Raw genomic sequence first — 23,003 nt, 5'->3', positions numbered from 1 at the left:
TAGACCCTCACCAGTCTGTCACTATCTTTCCTGAAATATGGTGCCCAGAACTGCACACAATACTCCAGTTGAGGTCTGATCAGCATGGAGTAGAGTGGAAGAAATACTACTTCTGTCTTGCTTACAACATTCCTGCTAATACATCCTAGAATTATGTTCGTGCTTTTTTTGCAACAGTGTTACATTGTTGACTCATATTTCGCTTGTGGTCCACTATGACACCCAGATTCCTTTCCGCAATTCTCCTTTCTAGGCAGTCATTTCTCATTTTGTATATGTGCAACTGATCGTTCCTTCCTAAGCGTAGTACTTTGCATTGGTCCTTATTGAATTTCATCTTATTACTTCAGACCGTTTCTCCAGTTTGTCGGGATCATTTTCAATTTTAATTCTGTCTTTGAAAGCACTTTGCAACCCCTCCCAGCTTGGTTTCGTCTGTAAACTTTGTAAGTGTATTCTCTATGCCATTATCTTAAATCATTGATGACGATATTGAACAGACCCAGGACTGATCCCTGCAGGATCTCTCTCAATATGCTATTCCAGCTTGATTTGTGGACCACCGATAACTTCTCTTTGGGAATGATTTTCCAACCAGTTATGCACCCACCTTATAGTAGCTCCATCTAGGTTGTATTTCCCTAGTTTGTTTATGAGAAGGTCATGCGAGACAGTATGAAAAGCCATACTAAAGTCAAGATATTAACCACATGTACTGCTTCCCCCCTGTCCCCAAGGCATGTTACCCTGTCAAAGAAAGCTGGTTGGTTTATTGGTTTGTTTTAATTCCTTTTTTGAAATGTTCAGCTCCCATTTTAGGTCTTTTAATTCCTGCTAGTTATTTCTGAATTTTGCAGGTACTTCCATTGTTTGTTACATTTTGGTTTGAGAGGTATACCAGCTCACAATCTCTGTTTGTGAACTTGATCCAGCTTCTTAAACCAGTGTTGCCCCTTTTCGACCCAAGCGGCAAGTCAGAGTTTGGGGATGCTTCATTTGATAAGTATTTCTTCAATGCAGTTTTGTTTATTTACAAAGAATGTACAAAGTCCAGTGTCTCTGAATACAGAACGAATCAAACAGCAGGAAACAACTTCTTTGCTTACACCACCGAGAACACTCTTTTTTTAGGCTTCACTCTGACCTAAACACCTCTCCACAGCTTTATTCCACAGTCAGACACGGTGTTTGCAGTTGCTCCTTTTACCTGTTTGTGTCTCTGTTTCTGAGTGTCCTGCCTAAACCTGTGCACACAATCTATATGTTTCAAAATCCTTCCCCCACTTAGTTCAAACTTCCGGGAGGTTCACAACTCCTTTTTGTCTTGGTGGGGGGGTGGAGACTTCTGATGAACTCATCCTCACAGTTATGTTAATTGAAGGGTGTGCTCACACCTAGTCCCAAAGAACTTTGTGATCCAAGCAGTCACCAGTACATCTCACCATAACACTATCATGATCTTACAGGTGTATTTTTTAATTCTATTTTTAATGATTACTTCAACCAATTTACTAGGTGCCTATGTAAGGTTGACTGGTCTATAATTCCTTGAATCACCCCACAAGCCTTTTTAAATGTAAACACATCATTTTCCACCCTTGATCCTCTGATACAGTAGCTGTTTCAAATGAAAGATGGCATATTTTTCCTGACAGTACAGCCACTTCATACTTGAGCTCCCTCAGAACACTTGGCATGCTTTTTAAATTATCACCTTGCTCCAGTATGTCATCTTTTGACACTTCAGTCTTTTCTGGTACCTAATCTTTATTGCCAGAAAAGAGCAGCTGAATCTGTAATAATGCAAAACCTTCCATTTCAGCAATGTCTTGCTACCATCACATGAATGACACTCTCAGTACTAGCATCCGAACACACTATGAGAACTTACAGAATTCTGTCATAATTAATGTTCCTTGAGAACGTATTCTTTCAGAATCTTGAATATACATTTAATAAAATCACAGTATACATCCAATAAAATATTCCCATATAAAAGGCAAGGAGAAAAATGTCAAGTTAGGTGGATGTTGTTATTGAAGTGGGGTGATGGTGAATACTGAAGAATTATGTAGCAAGAGTATCAGTGATTTCTGCAGAACCTGATTTTTCATTTAATCCCCCCCCCAATTCCCAACCACCACCATGATTTTCGGAACCCTAGAATTAGAAAACTTTTCTGAACTGGAACTAAACATATACCAATGCAATGCTGTCTTCTGAAGTCTGCAGACAGCCCTGGTGCTTATGCTGCTGCTTAGAGCTTTGCCAAGGGATCACAGAGGGGAACAGACTAGAATATTTGGAGTTTTCACTGGTCTTGGGCATTGGGCAGAAGTGGGGAGGTCACAGGACAGCGCAGGGGAAGATGAAGGAGCCCTGGCTGAGCTGGAGAGTGGAGCACAGGGGGAAGATGGGAGGACCTGTGATGCTGGGGGGGAAGATGGGAAAGCAAGAGAACCCTTGTGCTGCTGTGGGCGGGCAGGGCTGATCTGGAGAGTGGAGCACTGGTTGGACCAGGGGAGACCTTACAAGCTGCTTCCACATTGTCCATGCCCCCCTGGCTGACCCCCAGACCAAGCGGAGTTCTTGATCCACTTTGGCAGCACTGCACCACTGTCCAAAAGATGGGCAACTGGTGCCTTCCCTGGCGCTGGGGAGGTGGTCTTCATAGTTTGAGAACCTCTATTCTAGGCTAATTAATCACTTATAACCTCTGATTCTGTCCTAACAAAGTTTTTTTGTTCTGGTAATTTTATGATTGCAGGATATTCACAACCAAAGTGCTTTGGTGCATGAAAGTGGACAAAATCAAAAAGGCTATTTTAACCCAGTGAACTTTTACATGTTTTTCAGTATCTAAAAATGTAGACAATGTATTTTTATATTTTAATGTATTTGGTACTTTTCAAAATGCTTTCTTGACCCGTATTTTTGATTTTTTTTTATATTTGCAAATTGAAATATATACACTGCTATTCATGGTTACTCATAATTCAGTAACTACTACAGGTACAGAATCTTATATGAAATGCCTAAAATTTATTGAAATTTAGAAGAGAATGATAGAGAGCTCTTATGAAGGCTGTTACAAAGCCACTCAGGATGTGTTGTGCGAACAATAAAAAGCTCATAAATTAAAAACCTGAGCCTCCAGGCAATAATAGCTGAGAACAGACCTTTCTTTAATAAGGTCAAGACTTGACAGTTCTAAAATAAACTCTCAAAGTCCCAGAGCCACAGGTAAGCACTCTATTTTATATAGAAGGTTGCTGTTCCATGCTGATTGGGAGACCTCTATTACTGTAAAACAGTTACAATGAAAAGGGCTGACAGTAAATGGATGTTTCTGACACTATCTGGTTCTCTTAAGGCTGCCTTTGGAACACTTCACACTTAGAAACCACCAGAACAGGTGTTTACATCATCAGGCTTACAAACTGACTTTTTAAATTCCTATTTTCTTGTTCTGGCCATGCTGAATTTAAATGTTACTTTTAGGGCTGTCGATTAATTGCAGTTAATTCATGCGATTAACTAGAAAAAGTAATCGTGATTAAAAAAATTAATTGCGAGTAATCGCAGTTTTAATCGCCAAGTTAAACAGAATACCAATCGAAATTTATTATATATTTTTGGATGTTTTTCTACATTTTCAAATATATTGATTTCAATTACAACACAGAATACAAAGTGTACTGTGCTAACTTTATCATTTTTACAGTGCAAATATTTGAAAGCAAAAATAATATAAACAAAAGAAATAGTATTTTTCAATTCACCTCAGACAAGTACTGTAGTGCAATCTCTTTATCGTGAAAGTGCAATTTACAAATGCAGGTTTTTTTTGGTTACATAACTGCTTTAAAAAAACCAGTGTAAAACTTTAGAGCCTACAAGTCTACTCAGTTCTACTTCTTGTTCAGCCAATCACTAAGACAAACAAGTTTGTTTACAATTATGGGAGATAATGCTGCCTGCTTCTTATTTACAGTGTCACCTGAAAGTGAGAACAAGTGTTCGCATGGCGGTTTTGTAGCTGGCATTGCAAGGTATTTATGTGCCAGATACGCTAAACATTCATATGCCCCTTATGCTTCAGCTACCGTTCCAGAGGACATGCTTCCATGCTGATGACTCTCAAAAAAAATAGTGCATTAATTAACTTTGTGACTGAACTCCTTGGGGGAGAATTTTATGTCCCCTGCTCTATTTTACCTGCATTCTGCTATCTATTTCACATTGTAGCAGTCTCGGATGATGACCCAGCACATGTTCGTTTGAAGAACACTTCCGCTGCAGATTTGACAAAACGCAAAGTAGGTACCAATGTGAAATTTCTAAAAATAGCTACAGCACTCGACCCAAGGTTTAAGAATCTGAAGTGCCTTCCAAAATCTGAGAGGGCTGAGGTGTGGAGCATGCTTTCAGAAGTCTTAAAAGAGCAACACTCTGATGTGGATACTACAGAACCCGAACCACCAAAAAAGAAAATCAACCTTCTGCAGTTGGCATCTGACTCAGATAATGAAAATGAACATGCATCGGTCCGCACTACTTTGGATTGTTATCGAGCGGAATCTGTCATTAGCATGGAAGCACGTCCTCCGGCCTGGTGGTTGAACATATGAATCTTTAGTGAATCTGGCACGTGAATATCTTGCAATGCCGGCTACAACGGTGCCATGAGAATGTCTTTTCTCACTTTCAGGTGACATTGTAAACAAGAAGTGGGCTTCCATGCTGAGGACGCTTGTTAAAAAAATAATGCGATACAGGTGAGTTGCATCACACGCGCATTTAACTTACGGGAATTCAACTATACGCACTCGGCAAAAAAAAAGAAAAAGAACAGGATACCTGATAATAGTGTGGGCGATTCCACCCACCATTCCACTTAATGAGCGTATGCCCTGGAGTGAGCATGAGATGGGAGATGTGAATCTGCTGTTCCCTCAGTCGGTCTCGGTTCCCACGTGCCTATCCTAGTGTGAGCATCTCGCCGCGCTGAGTGTGATTCTAGTGTTTAAAGATACTGTACGTATTTTTCGTATAACGTGGCCCCTAAACGCAAGCCAACTACTTCATCTGGTGCTCAACTGAAGAAACAAAGATTTGTTCCAACGCTGAAGGAAAAACTGGCTATGATGGACTAATTGAGAGATGGTATGTTGGTCTCCAACGTGGCGCATAAATATGACTGCAACTAATCTAGCATCTGTGCCATCAAGATTCGAGAGAGAGAAATTCATCAAGCCGTGGCATCAAGTGCTCCAATAACTGCTAAGGTGATGAGCCAGGTGCGTGTTAAGACTTTAGTGAAGACTGAAAAGGCCTTAAACTTATGGCTGGAAGACATGAACCGTAAACGTGTGCCTATCGATGGCAATACGTTGCAAGAAAAGGCTCTTAACCTCTATGCGCTGTTCAAACTTCCCTCTGAAGAGGGACAGCCTTCTGGTGAGATGGAATTCAAAGCCAGCCAAGGTTGGCTTAACAGTTTTAGGAACCGCTTCAGCCTCAAAAGTGTGCAGTCTACTGGTGAAGCTGCATCTGCCAATGAAGAGGCAGCAAAAGCCTACCCCGAACAATTAAAGAAAATCATAGAAGAAAAGGGCTATCTTCTCGAACAAGTTTTTAATGCTGACGAGACTGTGCTCTTCTGGAAAAAAAAAATGCCAAACTGAACTTACACTTTGAAATCAGAAAGACAAGCCCCTGGCTTCAAAGCAGCTAAAGACCGTCTGACAGTGTTGTTTTGTGGCAGTGCGGCCGGGCATTTAATAAAGCCGGGCTTGCTCTACAGGGCTGCAAATCCCCGTGCCCTAAAAGGCAAGAACAAAAAACTCCTGCCTGTGTTCTGGCAATCAAATAAAAAGGCTTGGGTGACGGCAGCATTATTTCTGGATTGGTTCCACAAGGGTTTCATTCCAGAGGTCAAGCGGTACCTCGAAGAGAAAGGACTTGACTTTAAAGTGTTGCTGATTGTAGACAATGCTCCTGGCCACCCTGCGGCACTCCAGTTTGCGCATAACGACGGTGAAGTTGTCTTTGTCCTCCCCAATACCACCTCCATCCTCCAACCTCTCGACCAAGGCGTGATTCGCTGTTTCAAGGCCACGTACATGAGGCTTACATTCTCATGGATATGTAGCGCTATGGATGCTGATCCCAATCTTAATGTGATGGAGTGCTGGAAGTCCTTCAACATTGCTGATTGCATCGCTTATATTAAACAGGCAATGGATGCAATCAAGCCTGAAACAGTCAATGCATGTTGGCAAAACCTATGGAAAGAATGTGTGAATCATTTTAAGGGTTTCCCGACCATTGACAAAGAAGTGAAATGTATTGTTCAGGTGGCAGGCAAGTGGGTGGTGATGGCTTCGTCAAGATCCTTGAGGAAGAAATTGAAGAATTAATTGAGAGCCATAGAGAAACATTGACTAATGAAGAGTTAGAGGAACTGATAAAATCATCTACAGAAGACCAAGATGATGACAACGAACAGGAAGAGCCAGCAAATTGGAATCTTCATAAATTTGCTGAAGTGTTCTGAGCAGCGAAACACTTGAATGATTTAATTTCTGAATATGATCCCTCTATGGAACGAAGCCTCAAAGTCACATGTAGTATAACGGACGATTTGAGACCATATCAAGAAATGTTTGAGCAGCTCAAGAGACAACAGCGACAGTTGCCGATCACCATATTTTTCAAGGAAAAACAACCAGCAGCAGATGAGCTTACGCAATCAACTTCTCAAGCTGAACCAGAGCCAACCACTTAGTCTACGACTCGCTCTCCGTCCCCTCAGTCTCCTGGATCAACATCAAGCCCTGATGATCCCCTGTAATTACCGCCTGTAATTAAAAATACAGTACTGTAAAATTATATTTTGCATATATACTCTTTATTATATACTGTAACTTACTGTAATACATTATACATTTATACATATTACTGTACAGGGTTGTATACACGAAACCATGTACAGTATGCTGTACTTTATGGGCAATTTAAGGGATTTTTAAGGGTAATTTTGACTATACGCGATTTTCGTCTTATGCTCTGACTTTAGAACCTAACCCCCGCGTAAGTTGCAACTCCACTGTAATTAAATTTGTGACTGAACTCCGTGGGGGAGAATTGTATGTCTCCTGCTCTGTTTTACCCCCATTCTGCCATATATTTCATGTTATAGCAGTCTCGGATGATGATAGTTTTAAGAACACTTTCACTGCAAATTTGATAAAATGCAAACAAGGTACCACTGTGAGATTTCTAGAGGTAGCTACAGAACTTGACCCAAGGTTTAAGCATCTGAAGTGCCTTCCAAAATCTGAGAGGGCTGAGGTGTGGAGCATGCTTTCAGAAGTCTTAAAAGAGCAACACTCTGATGCAGAAACCACAGAACCAGAACCACCAAAAAAGAAAACCAGTCTTCTGCAGTTGGCATCTGACTCAGATGATGAAAATGAACATATGTTGCTCCGCACTGCTTTGGATAGTTATAAGAACATAAGAATGGCCATATTGGGTCAGATCAAAGCTCCATGTAGCCCAGTATCCTGTCTTCCGACAGTGGTCAATGCCAGATGCCCCAGAGGGAGTGAACAGAACAGGTAATCATCAAGTGATCCATTCCCAGATTTTGGCAAACAGAGGCTAGGGACACCATCTCTGCCCATCCTGGCTAGTAGCCACTGATGGACCTATCCTCCATGAATTTATCTGGTTCTTTTTTGAACCCTGTTACAGTCTTGGCCTTCATAACCTCTTCTGGTAAGGAGTTCCGCAGATTGACTGTTGTATGAAAAAATACTTCCTTTTATTTGTTTTAAACTTGCTGCCTATTAATTTCATTTGGTGACCCCTAGTTCTTGTGTTATGAGAAGGAGTAAATAACACTTCCTTATTTACTTTCTCCACACCAGTCATGATTTTATAGACCTCGATCATATCCCCCCTTAGTCATATCTTTTCCAAGCTGGAAAGTGCCAGTCTTATTAATCTCTCCTCATATGGAAGTCATTCCATACCCCTAATAATTTTTGTTGCCCTTTTCTGAACCTTTTCTAATTCCAATGTGTCTTTTTTGAGATGGGGCTACCACATCTGCACGCAGTATGCAAGATGTGGGTACACCTTGGATTTATATAGAGGCAACATGATTTTTTCTGTCCTATTATCTATCCCTTTCTTAATGAGTCCCAGCATTCTGTTTGCTTTTTTGACTGCCACTGCACATTGAGTGGATGTTTTCAGAGAACTATCCACAATGACTACAAGATCTCTTTCTTGAGTGGTAACAGCTAATTTAGATCCCATCATTTTATACGTATAGTTGGGATTGTTTTCCAGTGTGCATTACTTTGGATTTATCAGCTATGAAAGGGTCCGGCCAGATGGCGACAGGAGAGTTAATAGAAGGCAGATATATTAGCCCCAGGTTAATTAGGTCTCTTTTCCCTGAGTAAGGTAACAGGGAAGGTTCCAGAACAATCGGGAACCTTCTGGAGACAATTAAGACAAACAGGCTGATTAGAACACCTGTAGCCAATCAAGAAGCTGCTAGAATCAATTAAGGCAGGCTAATCAGGGCACCTGGGTTTAAAAAGGAGTTAGCTTCAGTTTGTGGTGTGCGTGTAAGGAGCTGGGAGCAAGAGGCACCAGGAGCTGAGAGTGAGAACGCACACTGTTGGAGGACTGAGGAGTACAAGCATGATCAGACACCAGGAGGAAGGTCCTATAGTGAGGTTAAAGAAGGTATTGGGAGGAGGCCATGGGGAAGTAGCCCAGGGAGTTGCAGCTGTCGCACAGCTGTTCCAGGAGGCACTCTAGACAGCTGCCTTCCACAGGGCCCTTGGCTGGAACCCAGAGTAGAGGGCGGGCCCGGGTTCCCCCCAAACCTCCCAACTCCTGATCAGACACAGGAGGAGTTGATAAACCCTGGACTGTGGGTTCACGAAAACGGCCAAACTGAGGGCTGCCGTGAAGCTCCAAGGTGAGCAAATCCGCCAATAAGCGCAAAAGCCACCGAGATAGAGGAGGAACTTTGTCACACAGCATTGAATTTCATCTGCCTTTTTGTTGTCCGGTCACCCAGTTTTGAGAGATCCTTTTGTAGCTCATCGTAGTCTGCCTGGGACTTAACTATCTTGAGTAGTTTTGTATTATCTGCAAATTTTGCCACCTCACTGTTTACCCCTTTTTCCAGATCATTTGTGAATATGTTTCCAGATCATTTATGAATAGGACTGAGCCCAGTACAGACCTCTGGGGGACACCACTATTTACCTCTCTTCATTCTGAAAACTGACCATGTATTCCTACCCTTTGTTTCCTATCTTTTAACCAGTTACCAATCCATGAGAGGACCTTCCCTTTTATCCCATGATTGCTTACTTTGCTTAAGAGCCTTTGGTGAGGGACCTTGTTGAAGGCTTTCTGAAAATCTAAATACACTATATCCACTGGATCCCCCTTGTCCACATGCTTGTTGACCCCCTCAAAGAATTCTAGTAGATTGGTGAGGCATGATTTCCCTTTACAAAAACCATGTTGACTCTTCCCCAACAAATTATGTTCATCTATGTGTCTGACAATTTTGTTCTTTACTGTAGTTTCAATCAGTTTGCCCGGTACTGAAGTCAGGCTTACTGGCCTGTAATTGCCGGGATCACCTCTGGAGCCCTTTTTAAAAATTGGCATCACACTAACTATCCTCCAGTCATTTGGTATAGAAGCTGATTTAAATAATGGGTTAAAGACTACAGTTAGTAGTCCTGCAATTTCACATTTGAGTTTCTTCAGAACTCTTGGGTGAATACCATCTGGTCCTGGTGACTTATTACTGTTTAGTTATCAATTTGTTTGAAAATCTCCTCTGACACCTCAATCTGGGACAGTTCCTCAGATTTGTCACCTAAAAAGAATGGCTCAGATTTGGGAATCTCTTCACATCCTCAGCCTTGAAGACCTATGCAAAGAATTCATTTCATTTCTCCGCAGTGGCCTTATCGTTCTTGAGTGCTCCTTTTGCATCTTGATCGTCCAGTGGTCTCATTGGTTGTTTAGCAGGCTTCCTGCTTCTGATGCACTTTACATTTTTTTTTTTTTTTGCTATTACTTTTTTAGTTTTTGGTTAGCTGTTCTTCAAATTTTTTTTGGTGTCACATGGCACTTTTGTGGCCGGCGTCACAAGATATTATCGAGCAGAATCTGTCGTCCGCATGGGCATGTCCTTTGAAATGGTGGTTGAAGCATGAAGGGACACATGAATCTTTAGTGCATCTGGCATGTAAATATCTTGCGATGCTGACCAGAACAGTGTCACATGAACACCTTTTCTCACTTTCAGGTGACATTGTAAACAAGAAGCAGGCAACATAATTGCCCCTAATTGTAAACAAATTAGTTTGTCTGAGCTATTAGCTGAACAAGAAATAGGACTGAGTGGACAATTTTACATTGTTTTATTTTTGAGTACAGTTCTTTTGTACATAATTCTACATTTGTAAGTTCAACTTTCATGATAGAGATTGCACTACAGTACTTGTATGAGGTAAACTGAAATATTTTTTTTGTTTTTTTACAGTGAAAGTATTTGTAATAAAAATAAATATAAAGTGAGCACTGAACACTTTGTATTCTGTGTTGTAATTGAAATCAGTACATTTGAAAATGTAGAAAACATCCAAAAATATTTAAATAATAGTATTCTATTATTGTTTAACAATGCGCTTAATTGTGTGCTTAAGTTTTTAAATTGCTTGACAGCCCTAGACTTTGGTAATTTGTTTCATGTGCCATAGTTCAGGAGTTTACATCAAACTAAGAGCTATTCAAGCATCTTAAAATATTGAATAATCTGACAGGTTTTTTTTTTTTTTTTTTAGTTCCTCTAATCCAGTGTTTCCCAAACAGTGGGTCCCAACCCACCAGTTGATCCCAGGAAGGTCCTAGATGGGATGCCAGATTCAGGTTCTCCTGGCCCCATGCAGAATAGACACCCCAGTGGGGAAGGGGAGGTTGGAGAGTGAGCCATCTCTGCACTTTCCCCACACTAGTGGCTCCTGTCCTGTGGGGCTGAGCCCATCTTTTCACTCCAGGTATTGTGACTTAATGCACTGTGTTGTAGTGTCACTCAGATTAGACCAGGCCATCCCTCCATCATGGCATAGGGGCAGACAGGCCAAATTTTCCATAGCTTGGTTTTAATTAAATCCTTTAGGTTATTGCTGAGTCTCTGTGAAACTGTTCTGCATATAGCTTTAAAATCACTTGTGTGTATATGTATATATACATACTGTAAAATTTTATTTTGTTCTGTAGGGAAGTTTTTGCCTTTGAAGACAATGTTAGGACCAAGATACGATGAACAGGTTGCTGAAGAGAATCGTTTCCATCCCAGTATGCTGTCCAACTATTTAAAGAGTCTGAAGGTAAGTTAACATTTTATAAAAAATACATATGCATACTGAAGAAAATGTAATAAATAGTCCTATAATACCAGGGTTGGAAGGGAACTCAGGAGGTCATCTAGTCCAACCCCCTGCTCAAAGCAGGACCCATCATTGTTCAACTACGGGAGCATTTTTGTCTGTTTGTACATAGTTTTTCTTTGTTTTTTTTTCTTCTATAGTTAGCTGTAAATAGTTTTCTGAAATATTAGTTAGTATTCCTCGCCCTGGTTGGGCTTCCTAGGGACTATGGCCTGCGTTCCGGAGTTCCAAAACTGGACTTTGTGCCTGCGCTCGTTCTCGGTGAGCAATGAGCACCAATGTTGTATTTACTGTCTTGGGGAGACTTACTGTAAGATCTTGCCGCTCAGTGTGGACCTGGGAAGCGTTGCAACTTCGCTTCTGCAAGCTCCTTATGGAGGCAGCTCTCTGGCCACATTCACAGTCTAACCTGGGACTATCAGAGCCTTCGGTGCAGTGCTCTTCACTGCTAGTGAGTGCTCTGCAAGCATGTCCCATGCCCCGGATACAGTGGTACTGATGGTCCAGGACAAGCCCAAGAATGCGAGCCGAAAACACTCATGGGCATTGGAGCAAGTCCCTGAAGTGGACTGCCTTCAAGTGCAGCATTCCCTCCCCAAGCCAGACTGGGTAAGAAGTTGCGTGTGGACCCTCTCCCACCACTGCTTAAGCTTCCTTGCTCCAAGGGTAAGATGGAGGAGCTGGTAGTACCACAGACCACTGTAGTGGCCGCCCACCTGGAATGCTTTCCGGGGTGCTTGTTGACAGTATCTCCGTGCCCATCGGTTCACTTGGCGCCGCGGACACCACTCCTTGGTTCTCACAGAGATTCTCACAGAAATTCGCTGGACCCCATGATGCTGTGAGCCCCTTCTCCCATCGGCACATCTTGAACTGCTCTATCCCCCTTCTCCACTGCTTGCCACGCATGAGTTACCCAATTTTGTGGATGAACCGCTCCTGCTCCAGGAGGGGTACTTCCAGATAGTGCGTCATAGACTGCCTGTACCGACGGCTCCTGGAGGCTTCATTCGACTCTCTGAGCCGGAACAGACATTTTCCTCCACTTCGAGGAGAAGCTCGGACTCCCATGTCCGGACATCTCACCTGCTAGCATATGACCCAGCACCTGCCGTATCCCCAAGCCCTGGCCACACTGGCCACCCTGGGACTCATATCAATGGCTCTATCCACTTTCTCAAGCATCGTTCCCTTCTGCCCTGGACCTTGAACCGGAACCATTGGGCTCTGAGGAAGAAACAGAGGCAGAGCTGGTACTGCCAGTTCCGCCAGTCTCTGTGGCTGCTTCATCTTCTCCGGATGATGTTCTTATATCCCCTTGCCTCCTGATGACCATAAACAGTATCAGGACCTACTGCACAGGATGGCCACGGACCTGGGCATATCCCTGGAGGAGGTGCAGGACCAGCACCACTAACTGCTGAACATCCTCCAACCCCAGGGGTCATCATGTGCATTGCTGCCCCATCAACATCCTGCTATCCTGCAACCTGCGAGAGCTGTCTGGCATACAGCAGCTTCCTGTGCCCCATGCCAAAACGGGCAGAATGCAGGTACGTTGTCCTAGCTAAGGGGGCATATTTCTTCTTTTCCTACCCACCCTCCAGTTCCATTGTGGTGCATGTGGCAACAAAACCTGCCTGTCCGCAGAAATTGACTCCTCCAGACTGGGCAGCCCTAGATCTTTTGGGCAGGAAGGTCTACTTCTCAGTAGCATTGCAATTTTGCATTGTGAACTACCAGACTCTGCTGGCAAAGTACGATTTCAACAACTATGCCAAGCTAGCAGAATTTCTGGATGATGTGCTGCAAGACAAGAGACAGCACTTTCGCGCCCTCATAGAGGAAGGCAGCCTGGTGGCCAAGGTTGGCCTTGAAGTAGCTGTTGATATTGTGGATATGTCATCCTGTTCCCTTGCCATGGGCATAGTCATGTAACGTGACTCTTGGCTGCAGTCCTTTGGCTTTCTGTGGGTGATACAGACCACCCTATAGGACCTCCCCTTCGGTGAGGACAAGCTCTTCTTAACCAAGATGGAAGAGTCACTCCACTCCCTGAAGGACTCAAGGGTGACACTTCAGTCCCTTGGGATCTACACCCCAGTGTCCTGTCACAAACAGCAGCAGAAACCCTTCCGTCCCCAGCAGTACATACCCTATCCTCTGTACTATCACTGGCAGAAAGAACCCCCATGGAGGCAGCACTGTTCATAGTGCCTGCGGCCCCAGCTGCAGCCACCTCCTCCACTCTGACGCACTGTGATGGGATTCCTGGTGTACAACCTGGAACTGTGGGATGACTGTGTCCCCTTAACTCTCCAGCCTGGGTTGTCTCTCACAAAGCTATGTCAGTGACAAGCAGAAAAACCACTCCCAGACACTATGATCACTCAGACATCAGTATGTGGAGCCCCACATCCAGCTAAAATGCATGAATGCTCCTTGAGCCACTTGTGAATCACACAGAGAGAGGCACCAGCCAATCACCCTGTCATAAATATAAAGGGAAGGGTAACCACCTTTCTGTATACAGTGCTATAAAATCCCTCCTGGCCAGAGGCAAAATCCTTTCACCTGTAAAGGGTTAAGAAGCTGGCACCTGACCCAAAATGACCAATGAGGGGACAAGATACTTTCAAATCTGCAGGGGGGGAAAAAGGCTTCGGTCTCTCTGTGTGATACCTTTGCTGGGAACAGATCAAGGATGCAAGCCCTTCAACTCCTCTAAAGTTAGTAAGTAATCTAGCTAGAAAATGCGTTGGGTTTTGTTCTGGTTAAACTTGGATTTATGCTGGAAATGGCCCACCTTGATTATCATGCACATTGTAAGGAGAGTGGTCAGTTTGGATGAGCTATTGCCAGCAAGAGAGTGAGTTTGTGTGGGGGTGGGGGGGGGTGAGAGAACCTGGATTTGTGCTGGAAATGGCCCAACTTGATGATCACTTTAGATAAGCTATTACCAGCAGGAGAGTGGGGTGGGAGGAGGTATTGTTTCATGGTCTCTGTGTGTATATAATGTCTTCTGCAGTTTCCACAGTATGCATCTGATGAAGTGAGCTGTAGCTCACGAAAGCTCATGCTCAAATAAATTGGTTAGTCTCTAAGGTGCCACTCCTTTTCTTTTTGGGTTTTCTTTGTTTTGGCTTGTAAATTCGCTGTGCTGGAGGGAATGTGTGTTCCTGTTTTTGTGTCTCTTTATAACTTAAGGTTTTGCCTAGAGGGATTCTCTGTGTTTTGAATCTGATTACCCTGTAAAGTATTTACCATCCTGATTTTACAGAGGTGATTTTTACCTTTTCTTTTATTAAAATTCTTCTTTTAAGAACCTGATTGATTTTTTCATTGTTCTTAAGATCCAAGGGTTTGGGTCTGTGTTCACCTATACCAACTGGTGAGGATATTATTATCAAGCCTTCCCCAGGAAAGGGGGTATAAGGCTTGGGGGAATATTTTGTGGGAATAGGACTCCAAGTGGTCCTTTCCCTGTTCTTTGTCTAAATCACTTGGTGGTGGCAGCATACTGTTCAAGGAGAGGGCAAAGTTTGTACCTTGGGGAAGTTTTTAACCTAAGCTGGTAAAAATAAAGCTTAGCGGGTCTTTCATGCTGGTCCCCACATCTTACCCTAGAGTTCAGAGTTGGGAGGAAACCCTGACAGACCCCAACCTTGCACCCCAGAAATATGTCTTACACTGCTCAAGACTCCCTTGGACAGTGCAAGCTCATTAATTGGTTCGCCGCTCCAACAAAAGGATAGTGGATGTGCAACAGACCTTGGTAACCTGAGCTGAGATTTCCCGGGCACTTCAACCAAAACACACTGTTTTAGATCACCTCTAAAACAGATTTATTAACTACAGAAAGATAAATTTTAAATGTTTCTAAGTAGCAGGCTTACAGATCAAAATTGGTCACCTAAGAAATAAAACTAGAAACACAGCCTAAGTTCTAACTTTAACAGACTAAGCAAGATTTGAATCACAGTCTCTCACCCTAATAGATGTTACAGGCAGCTCACAGTTCCTAATACACAGGCTGGGTTCCCTTCCAATGTGGGAACCAGTCTCCCCAGTTCAAAATCTGTCTTCCTGATGATTTTCCAGATTTTTTTCTCGTGTGTGTGTGTGTACGTGTGAGAGAGAGAGAGTGAGACCAAGTGATGATGTCACTGTCCCTCTTTCATACTTTCTTCCAGCTGCTAGAAAGTTCCTTGCCCTGACATGGGCGCCAGGCAGTCCCCATTGGTCAGGCAGTTTCCATTGCGTATGTGTCCTCACTAAGGAGCCTCTGGGAGAGTGGATTCTTCTTGATGGGTCATCAACACCCATCTGGCCAGTGATAGTTGCTCCTTTGCAACTAAAAGGCTGGCTGTGGGCATTTTCCAACCTCGCAATATATTTCAGTAGCACACATAAGAATATTTCATAACTTCACATACAATGATAGTACATGCAATTCAACAGATCAAGACTTTTAAAATGGTACCTCACAAGGCATGTGTACAAAATATATCAATCATATGACAGTGGTGAATATGGGGATTCCAGAGTGCTACTTTGAGGTACCGAATGTCATACTCGCCAACAGCCGAAGGCTCACTTTTGACTTGCGAGTCGAGTGCTGCCAATGCTCCCCATCACCAACTCCATTCCTCTGATCATCTTTGAGGCCCGTCTTGCCCTCTTCGCCTCCGACTTGGGCAAGATCACCACTGACTGAGTACTGGAGATCATGCACCTTTGGTTACTCTATCGAATTCCTTGCTTTTCCCTCCACGCAGGGGCACCACTTGGACGCCTACAGGGGATCCTTCCAGTCAATACCGCCTACAACAAGAAGAGGCAGACACCTTTCTAGTGAAGGGTGACATAGAGCTGGTTCCCTGCCCTTTCCTGCGCAGAGAATTTTACTCCCCCTACTTTCTTATCCTGAAAAAGGGTGAAGGGCACCACCTTATCCTGGATGTCCGCCTCCTCGACACCTTCATCAGAAAATCCAAGTTCTGTATCGTGATGCTAGCATTTATTATTCCCTTCTTCCCCAAGAGGGCCTGGTTTGCAGCTCTCAACGTGAAAGACTCATACTTTCACATTGTCATTCACCTGGCCCATTGCAAATTTTTCCACTTCTGCATGGGCAGCAACCACTATCCATTCAGAATTCTCCCCTTTGGCATCGCGACAACCCCACAGGTCTTCACAAAAGTCTTTGTAGTCATGGCCACACAGATGCGTCATCTAAGTTACTTAGTGAAACCCTACCTGGACGACTGGTTTTTAGTTGTGCCGTCACGTGACGAGCTTACTTCTACTATCCGTGCTCTCCACTCTCTCCTCATAGCTCTTGGAGTCTGTGAATCAAGGAGGAGAAATTGGTGCTCATACTGACACAGAGAATCACCTTCTTAGGGATGTGTCTTGATTCTGTGGCAGCATGAGCCTTCTTCCCTGCAGACCAATTCTCAACCTTGACAGCTCTAATTATAAACTTACACTGAAGCCCTTGCACCATGGCTCACTGTTGCCTCTGTCTCATTGGGCATATGGCAGTCTGCACTTCTGTAACACCGCATGCCTGCTTACATATGCAATGCCTCCACCTGTGGTTCCTGATGGTCTTCAGACCCCACAACGATCACTTGGAAGCCAAAATGCTCATCCCACAGTTGGTTCTGGCCTCCCTCACCTGGTGGACCGACTCTTCCAAGGTGCTGATTGGCACTCCCTTTGCTGTCCTGGTCACGACTGTCATCATGACCACAGACGCCTCCCTTGCCGGTTGGGGTGCTCACCTAAACCATCACAGCACTCAAGGCATTTGGATGCTGCTAGAGGTCAGAATGCACATCAATGTCCTGGAGCTGCAGGTGGTTCACTTAGCCTGCCATGTGTAGCAGCCTCTACTTCGCTTGCGACATGTTCAGCTCCTCTCAGAAAATATTGCAGCAGTGACCTACATCTACAAACAAGGTGGTACCAAGTCCCCGTCCCTCTGTTCCAAGTCCGTCCACCTATGGAACTGGTGCATTTGCAACCACCTTGCACTCCGAGCAGCCTGTCTCCCAGGAGCACATAACTCCTTGGCCGATGTGCTCAGCAGGACCCTATACCTCAACCACAAGTGGGAGTGACATGATCCCACTCTCTGCTCTGTCCTCCATACCTGGGACACCCCTCGCTGGGACCTTTTTGCCATGAACACCAACTGTACATTTTCCCTCTACTGTTCCAGAGGTGCTGTGTGCCGTGACTCCCATGGTAATGCTCTTCTCCTACCCTTGAGGGGCAACCTCCACTATTCCTTCCCTCCCATTCCTCTCAAGTCTATTGCAAGATCTGCGGAGATTGGGCTACTGTCATTCTCATAGCACCATTCTGGCTCTGCCAGTTTTTGTTTGCGTACCTACTCAGACTTTCCATCTGCACACCACTCCACCTCTGCGCACTCCTGGACTTCCTCACCCAGGACTGTGGCAGGGTCCACTATCCCAATCCGGGGCTTTTTCTCTTCACGGCCTGATTTTTTGATGGAATTCGTGTGAAGGCAAAGCATGTTCTATACCAGTGCAATGCGTCCTTACCCAAAGGAGGAGGGCCTCCACACACGCCTGCAATGCAGCAAAATGGAAATTTTGGGCTCAATGCCATCACCACCCACTGGATACAGTATCCATTTCTGACTTCCAGAATTACCTCTTGGAACTCAAAATGTCAGGCTTTGCCCTCAGCTCTGTCCAAGCCCACCTGGCGGTGATTAGTGCCTTCCTTCCCCTCATGGATGGCCACTTGGTGTTTACTCACCCCACCGCTGTTTGCTTCATGAAAGGTCTTCTCAACAGCTTTCCACCGGAACTATGGGACCTCAATCTTGTCCTCCCCATCTTCACCAGATCCCCCCTTTGAACCTCCTGGCAACATGTTCCCCCTCATATCGCTTCATGAAGGTAACCTTCCTCATGGCTATCACCTTGGTGAGGAGGGTCAGTGAACTGGCAGCCACGATGGCTGACCCCTCCTTACACTGTATTTCATGAGGATAAGGTTTCCTTATGACTGCATTCCAAGTTCCTCCTGAAGGAGGTGTCAAAGTTCCACCTCAACCAACCTATTCTCCTCCCGGTCTTCCATCCTAAGCCACATGCCACCCCTGTGGACAGGACTCTTCATTCTCTTGATATCTGCCACATGTTGGCATTCTACCTGCACAGAACTCACTCATTTTGTGCCTCTACCAGACTATTCGTTCCCATTGCTGACTGCTCCAAATGCCAAGCCCTCTCCTCCCAACGAATCTCAAAATGGGTTTCCGACTGCATCCGAGAATGTTATATGCTGTCCAACACCCACCGCCCAATGGAATTACAGCACACTTGATGTGGGTACAGGCAGCCCCATCCACTTCCTTAGCGGACGTCTCCTGAAAGACCATCTGCTGGGTAGTGACGTGGTGTTCAGTACATACTTTCACAACGCATTATGCCATTGCCCAAGGGATGGCAGAGGATGCTGCAGTAGGCCATGCTGTATTACAGACTGTGATGCCTCTTGCATCCTCGTGCCCATCTCCTCTGACAACTGCTTGATATTCACCCCTGTTTGGATACATATAGGCACCATCAGTTGGAGAGGAGGTTACTTACCTGAAACTGGAGGTTCTTCAAGATGTGTAGTCCCTATTTGTATTCCAAAACCTACCCTCCGTGTTCTCTGCTGCGGACTGGTATGCTCAGCGGTAAGTGGGTGAGTGAAGAGGCATCGACTTGCACGACCTTGTATAACTTTGTCTGAGACACGAGCTGACTCACGACACATGTGTGGGTTAGTGGACACTGCTATGAAAATCTTCCGGCTCTGGCACATGTGCAACCATATCTGGAATATAAATAGGGACCACACGTCTCAAAAACCTCTACTTACAGGTAAGTAACCTCCTCATTTATGTTCCTACTAAAATGATGACCACTGAGGTAGTTAATGTTGGCATTTAATTTGTCATCACGCTTCAGATGTGCTAACTTAGTACAATTCACACTTCTCAGAGGTATTTTTTAGGTTGCATATGGACTCGGGTAGATGACATGAAGTTTACATTTGTTTCACATTTTTAAAGGTCATCTCTGCAGTCCTTGGATTGGCTAATATGTTGAGCTAATATGTTGAAAAGTGCTTAAACTCTGCGTCAGGAGCCTAATGCATTTTTAAAGCGAATTTAATTAAAACGTGTTAGCTAACGTTCTTTTAAATAACCTGTTTCTTAGTATAGTCAAGGCCCAGAAGGGGGTGTGGGTTTCTGGGCTAGGGGTTGTCCTGCAGTTGGGCTCTTGGGTTGTAGGAGGTGTGAGTGGAGGAGGTGTGAGTCTGAGCTGGGGGGCGCCCTGTGGCTGAGCTCTGGGAGAAGAGGGTGTGGGTGTTGGGTGTGGGTCTTGCCCACATGCTCAGGGTCTAACCGATCACCATATTCGAGATTGGAAAGGAATTTTCCACCAGGTCAGATTTTCCTCTGCAGCATGGGTCGTTTGCTGGTTTGAACTAGAGTAAATGGTGGATTCTCTCTAACTTGAAGTCTTTAAATCAAGATTTTAGGACTTAAGTAACTCTGAGGTTACTGGACCTCTACAGGAGTGGTTGGTGAGGTTTTGTGGCCTGCAATGTGCAGGAAGTCAGGCTAGATGACTATGATGGTCTCTACTGGCGTTAAAAGTCTAGAAGTATGTCTACTGTGCAATTAAATACACTTGGCTAGCCTGTGTCAGCTGACTCGGACTTGCAGGGCTCAGGCTGCAGGGCGCAAAAACGGTGTTGATTTAATTACAGCTTGAGTTCATAATAGTTTAAAAATATCTGAATCCATTTAACAACTCTTTATTTTAATACAGATTGCATACTCTTTCCTCACCAAATATTTTTTCTTCACTTTGAGCAGATTGTTTTGGGGTTTGGGAAGTTTGGCATTGGTAGTTAGTTGAAAAATGAAACATTGAAGCTTTGAAGGAGAAAAAATTGTACTGGAACCAAATATTACTTAGATCATATGAACAAGCACAGTATTAAAAAAAAAGGCATTATTAACTTTAATACACTGTCCATTTATTTTGGCTATTAGCCAATTCATATTGGTGAGCTGTTAATATTTGGAGCAATTAAATATAACATAATTACTCTGCTTTTATTCTTTTAGGTTAAAATGGGTTTATTGGTGGACTTGACGAACACCACTAGATTCTATGATAGGAATGATATAGAAAAAGAAGGGATCAAATACATAAAACTTCAGTGTAAAGGGTAAGTTGATTGTACCCAAATGAATATTTGATCTTTAAATTAAAAGTCTGTACTGAATTCATTCCCCTTTCTGTTGTTTCTATTCTAAGCTTTATTTTTCCATGTTTACCAGGCATGGTGAGTGCCCTACACTTGAGAACACAGAAGCATTTATCCGCCTATGTGAACATTTTAGTGATAAGAATCCTTCAGAGCTTATAGGTATGTCTCTTTTCTTACCCTTTTTTGCTCCATTTTTGCTTCTCCACTATCTTGTCTTCCATTATCAAGCTTTACTACTTTCCCTGATTCCAAGAAGGATCTAAGCAAGTGGGTTTCCTCAGTGCAATGTTTGTGCTACTGTAAGGATTGCTTGGTGGAGATGAACGTATAAACAAGCTTTTGTCTTTCTCAAAATCAATATCTCATGTTACTTTATGCACCAGTTTAGATAGAGTTGATTTGCTTTATGCAGACAAATATGGCAGCTAAACAGTTGTATAATGTAGGGGTCTGTGGCTATCCCTTCCCGTCAGTCTTGGGGGGAGGCCACACCCGTCATTACTGTGTATCTATAAAGGGGAATTAGCAGTCTCAGGGTACATCTACACTATGAAATTAGGTAGAATTTATAGAAGTTGGTGTTTTAGAAATCGTTTTTATATAGTCGATTGTGTGTGTCCCCACACAAAATGCTCTAAGTGCATTAACTCGGTGGAGTGCTTCCACAGTACCGAGGCTAGCGTCGACTTCTGGAGCGTTGTACTGTGGGTAGCTATCCCGCAGTTCCCCCAGTCTCTGCCACCCATTGGAATTCTGGGTTGAGATCCCAATGCCTAATGGGGCAAAAAACATTGTCGCGGGTGGTTCTGAGTACGTGTCGTCAGGCCCTCCCTCCTCCTGTGAAAGCAATGGCAGACAATCGTTTCGTGCCTTTTTTCCTGGGTTAGTTGTGCAGATGCCATACCACGGCAAGCATGGAGCCCGCTCAGCTCACTGTCACAGTACGTCTCCTGCGTGCTGGCAGACACGGTACTGCATTGCTACACAGCAGCAACTCATTGCCTTGTGGCAGCAGACGGTGCAATAGGCCTGATAACCATTGTCATCATGTCCTAGGTGCTCTTGGCTGCCTCGCTAAGGTTGGTCAGGAGCGTCTGGGCAGACATGGGCACAAGGGCTGAAATAGGAGTGACTCGACCAGGTCATTCTCTTTAGTCCTGAAGGCAGTCCTATTGTACCGTCTTCTGCCGAGCAGCCAGGAGATGAGGAAGGCTAGCAGTCCTACTGCACCGTCTGCTGCCAGCCAAAGATCTAAAAGATAGATGGAGTGGATCAAAACAAGAAATAGACCAGATTTGTTTTGTATTCATTTGCTCCCCCCTTCCTCCGTGAAATCAACGGCTGACAATTGTTTCGGTGAGGTCTGTCAGGGCCACCTTGAAAAGTGTTAATGGAGATTCAGTCCTGCCTGGAATACCGGGGGGGAAGGATAGCTCAGTGGGTTGAGCATTGGCCTGCTAAACCCGGGGTTTTGAGTTCAGTCCTTGATGGGGCCGTTCTGTGTGACAGTTGTTTTTGTTTCTCCTTGATGTAAAGCCACCCCCTTTGTTGATTTAAATTCCCTGTAAGCCAACCTTGTAAGTCGTGTCGTCAGTTGCCCCTCCCTCTGTCAGAGCAATGGCAGACAATCGTTCTGCACCTTTTTTCTGTGCAGATGCCATACCACGGCAAGCATGGAGCCCGCTCCGATTACTTTGGCAATTAGGAGCACATTAAACACCACGCGCATTATCCAGCAGTATATGCAGCACCAGAACCTGGCAAAGCGAAACCGGGCAAGTAGGTGATGTCAGCACGGTGAGGAGAGTGATGAGGACATGGACACAGACCTCTCTCAAAGCACGGGCCCTGGCAATGTGGGCATCATAGTGCTAGTGGGGCAGGTTCATGCCATGGAATGCTGATTCTGGGCCCGGGAAACAAGCACAGACTGGTGGGACTGCATAATGTTGCAGGTCTGGGACAATTCCCAGTGGCGGTGAAACTTTTGCATGCGTAAGGGCACTTTCATGGAACTTTGTGACTTGCTTTCCCCTGCTCTGAAGCGCCAGAATACCAAGATGAGAGCAGCCCTCACAGTTGAGGAGCGAGTGGCAATAGCCCCGTGGAAGCTTGCAATGCCAGACAGCTACCGGTCAGTCGGGAATCAATTTGCAGTGGGCAAATCTACTGTGG

At 44.3% G+C, this 23,003-nt stretch overlaps 1 protein-coding gene across 4 annotated transcripts in view; it reads left to right on the top strand.

Annotated features, from left to right (window-relative positions):
- The window catches only part of RNGTT (RNA guanylyltransferase and 5'-phosphatase), a 436,222-nt gene that overhangs the window by 4,958 nt on the left and 408,261 nt on the right, over positions 1–23,003 (top strand). For all 4 annotated transcript variants that reach the window (XM_073336687.1, XM_073336684.1, XM_073336683.1 and 1 more), the window contains exons 2-4: positions 11,338–11,447; positions 20,683–20,786; positions 20,899–20,987. In XM_073336687.1, the coding sequence (XP_073192788.1) occupies positions 11,338–11,447; positions 20,683–20,786; positions 20,899–20,987 (303 nt within the window). The remainder of the gene's footprint in view (positions 1–11,337; positions 11,448–20,682; positions 20,787–20,898; positions 20,988–23,003) is intronic.

Source organism: Lepidochelys kempii, chromosome 3 (genome assembly GCF_965140285.1).
Source record: "Lepidochelys kempii isolate rLepKem1 chromosome 3, rLepKem1.hap1, whole genome shotgun sequence".
Taxonomy (NCBI): Eukaryota; Metazoa; Chordata; order Testudines; family Cheloniidae; genus Lepidochelys; species Lepidochelys kempii.
The sequence above is the reverse complement of the archived record's forward strand: the minus strand, read 5'-3'. Positions and strand labels throughout refer to the sequence as shown.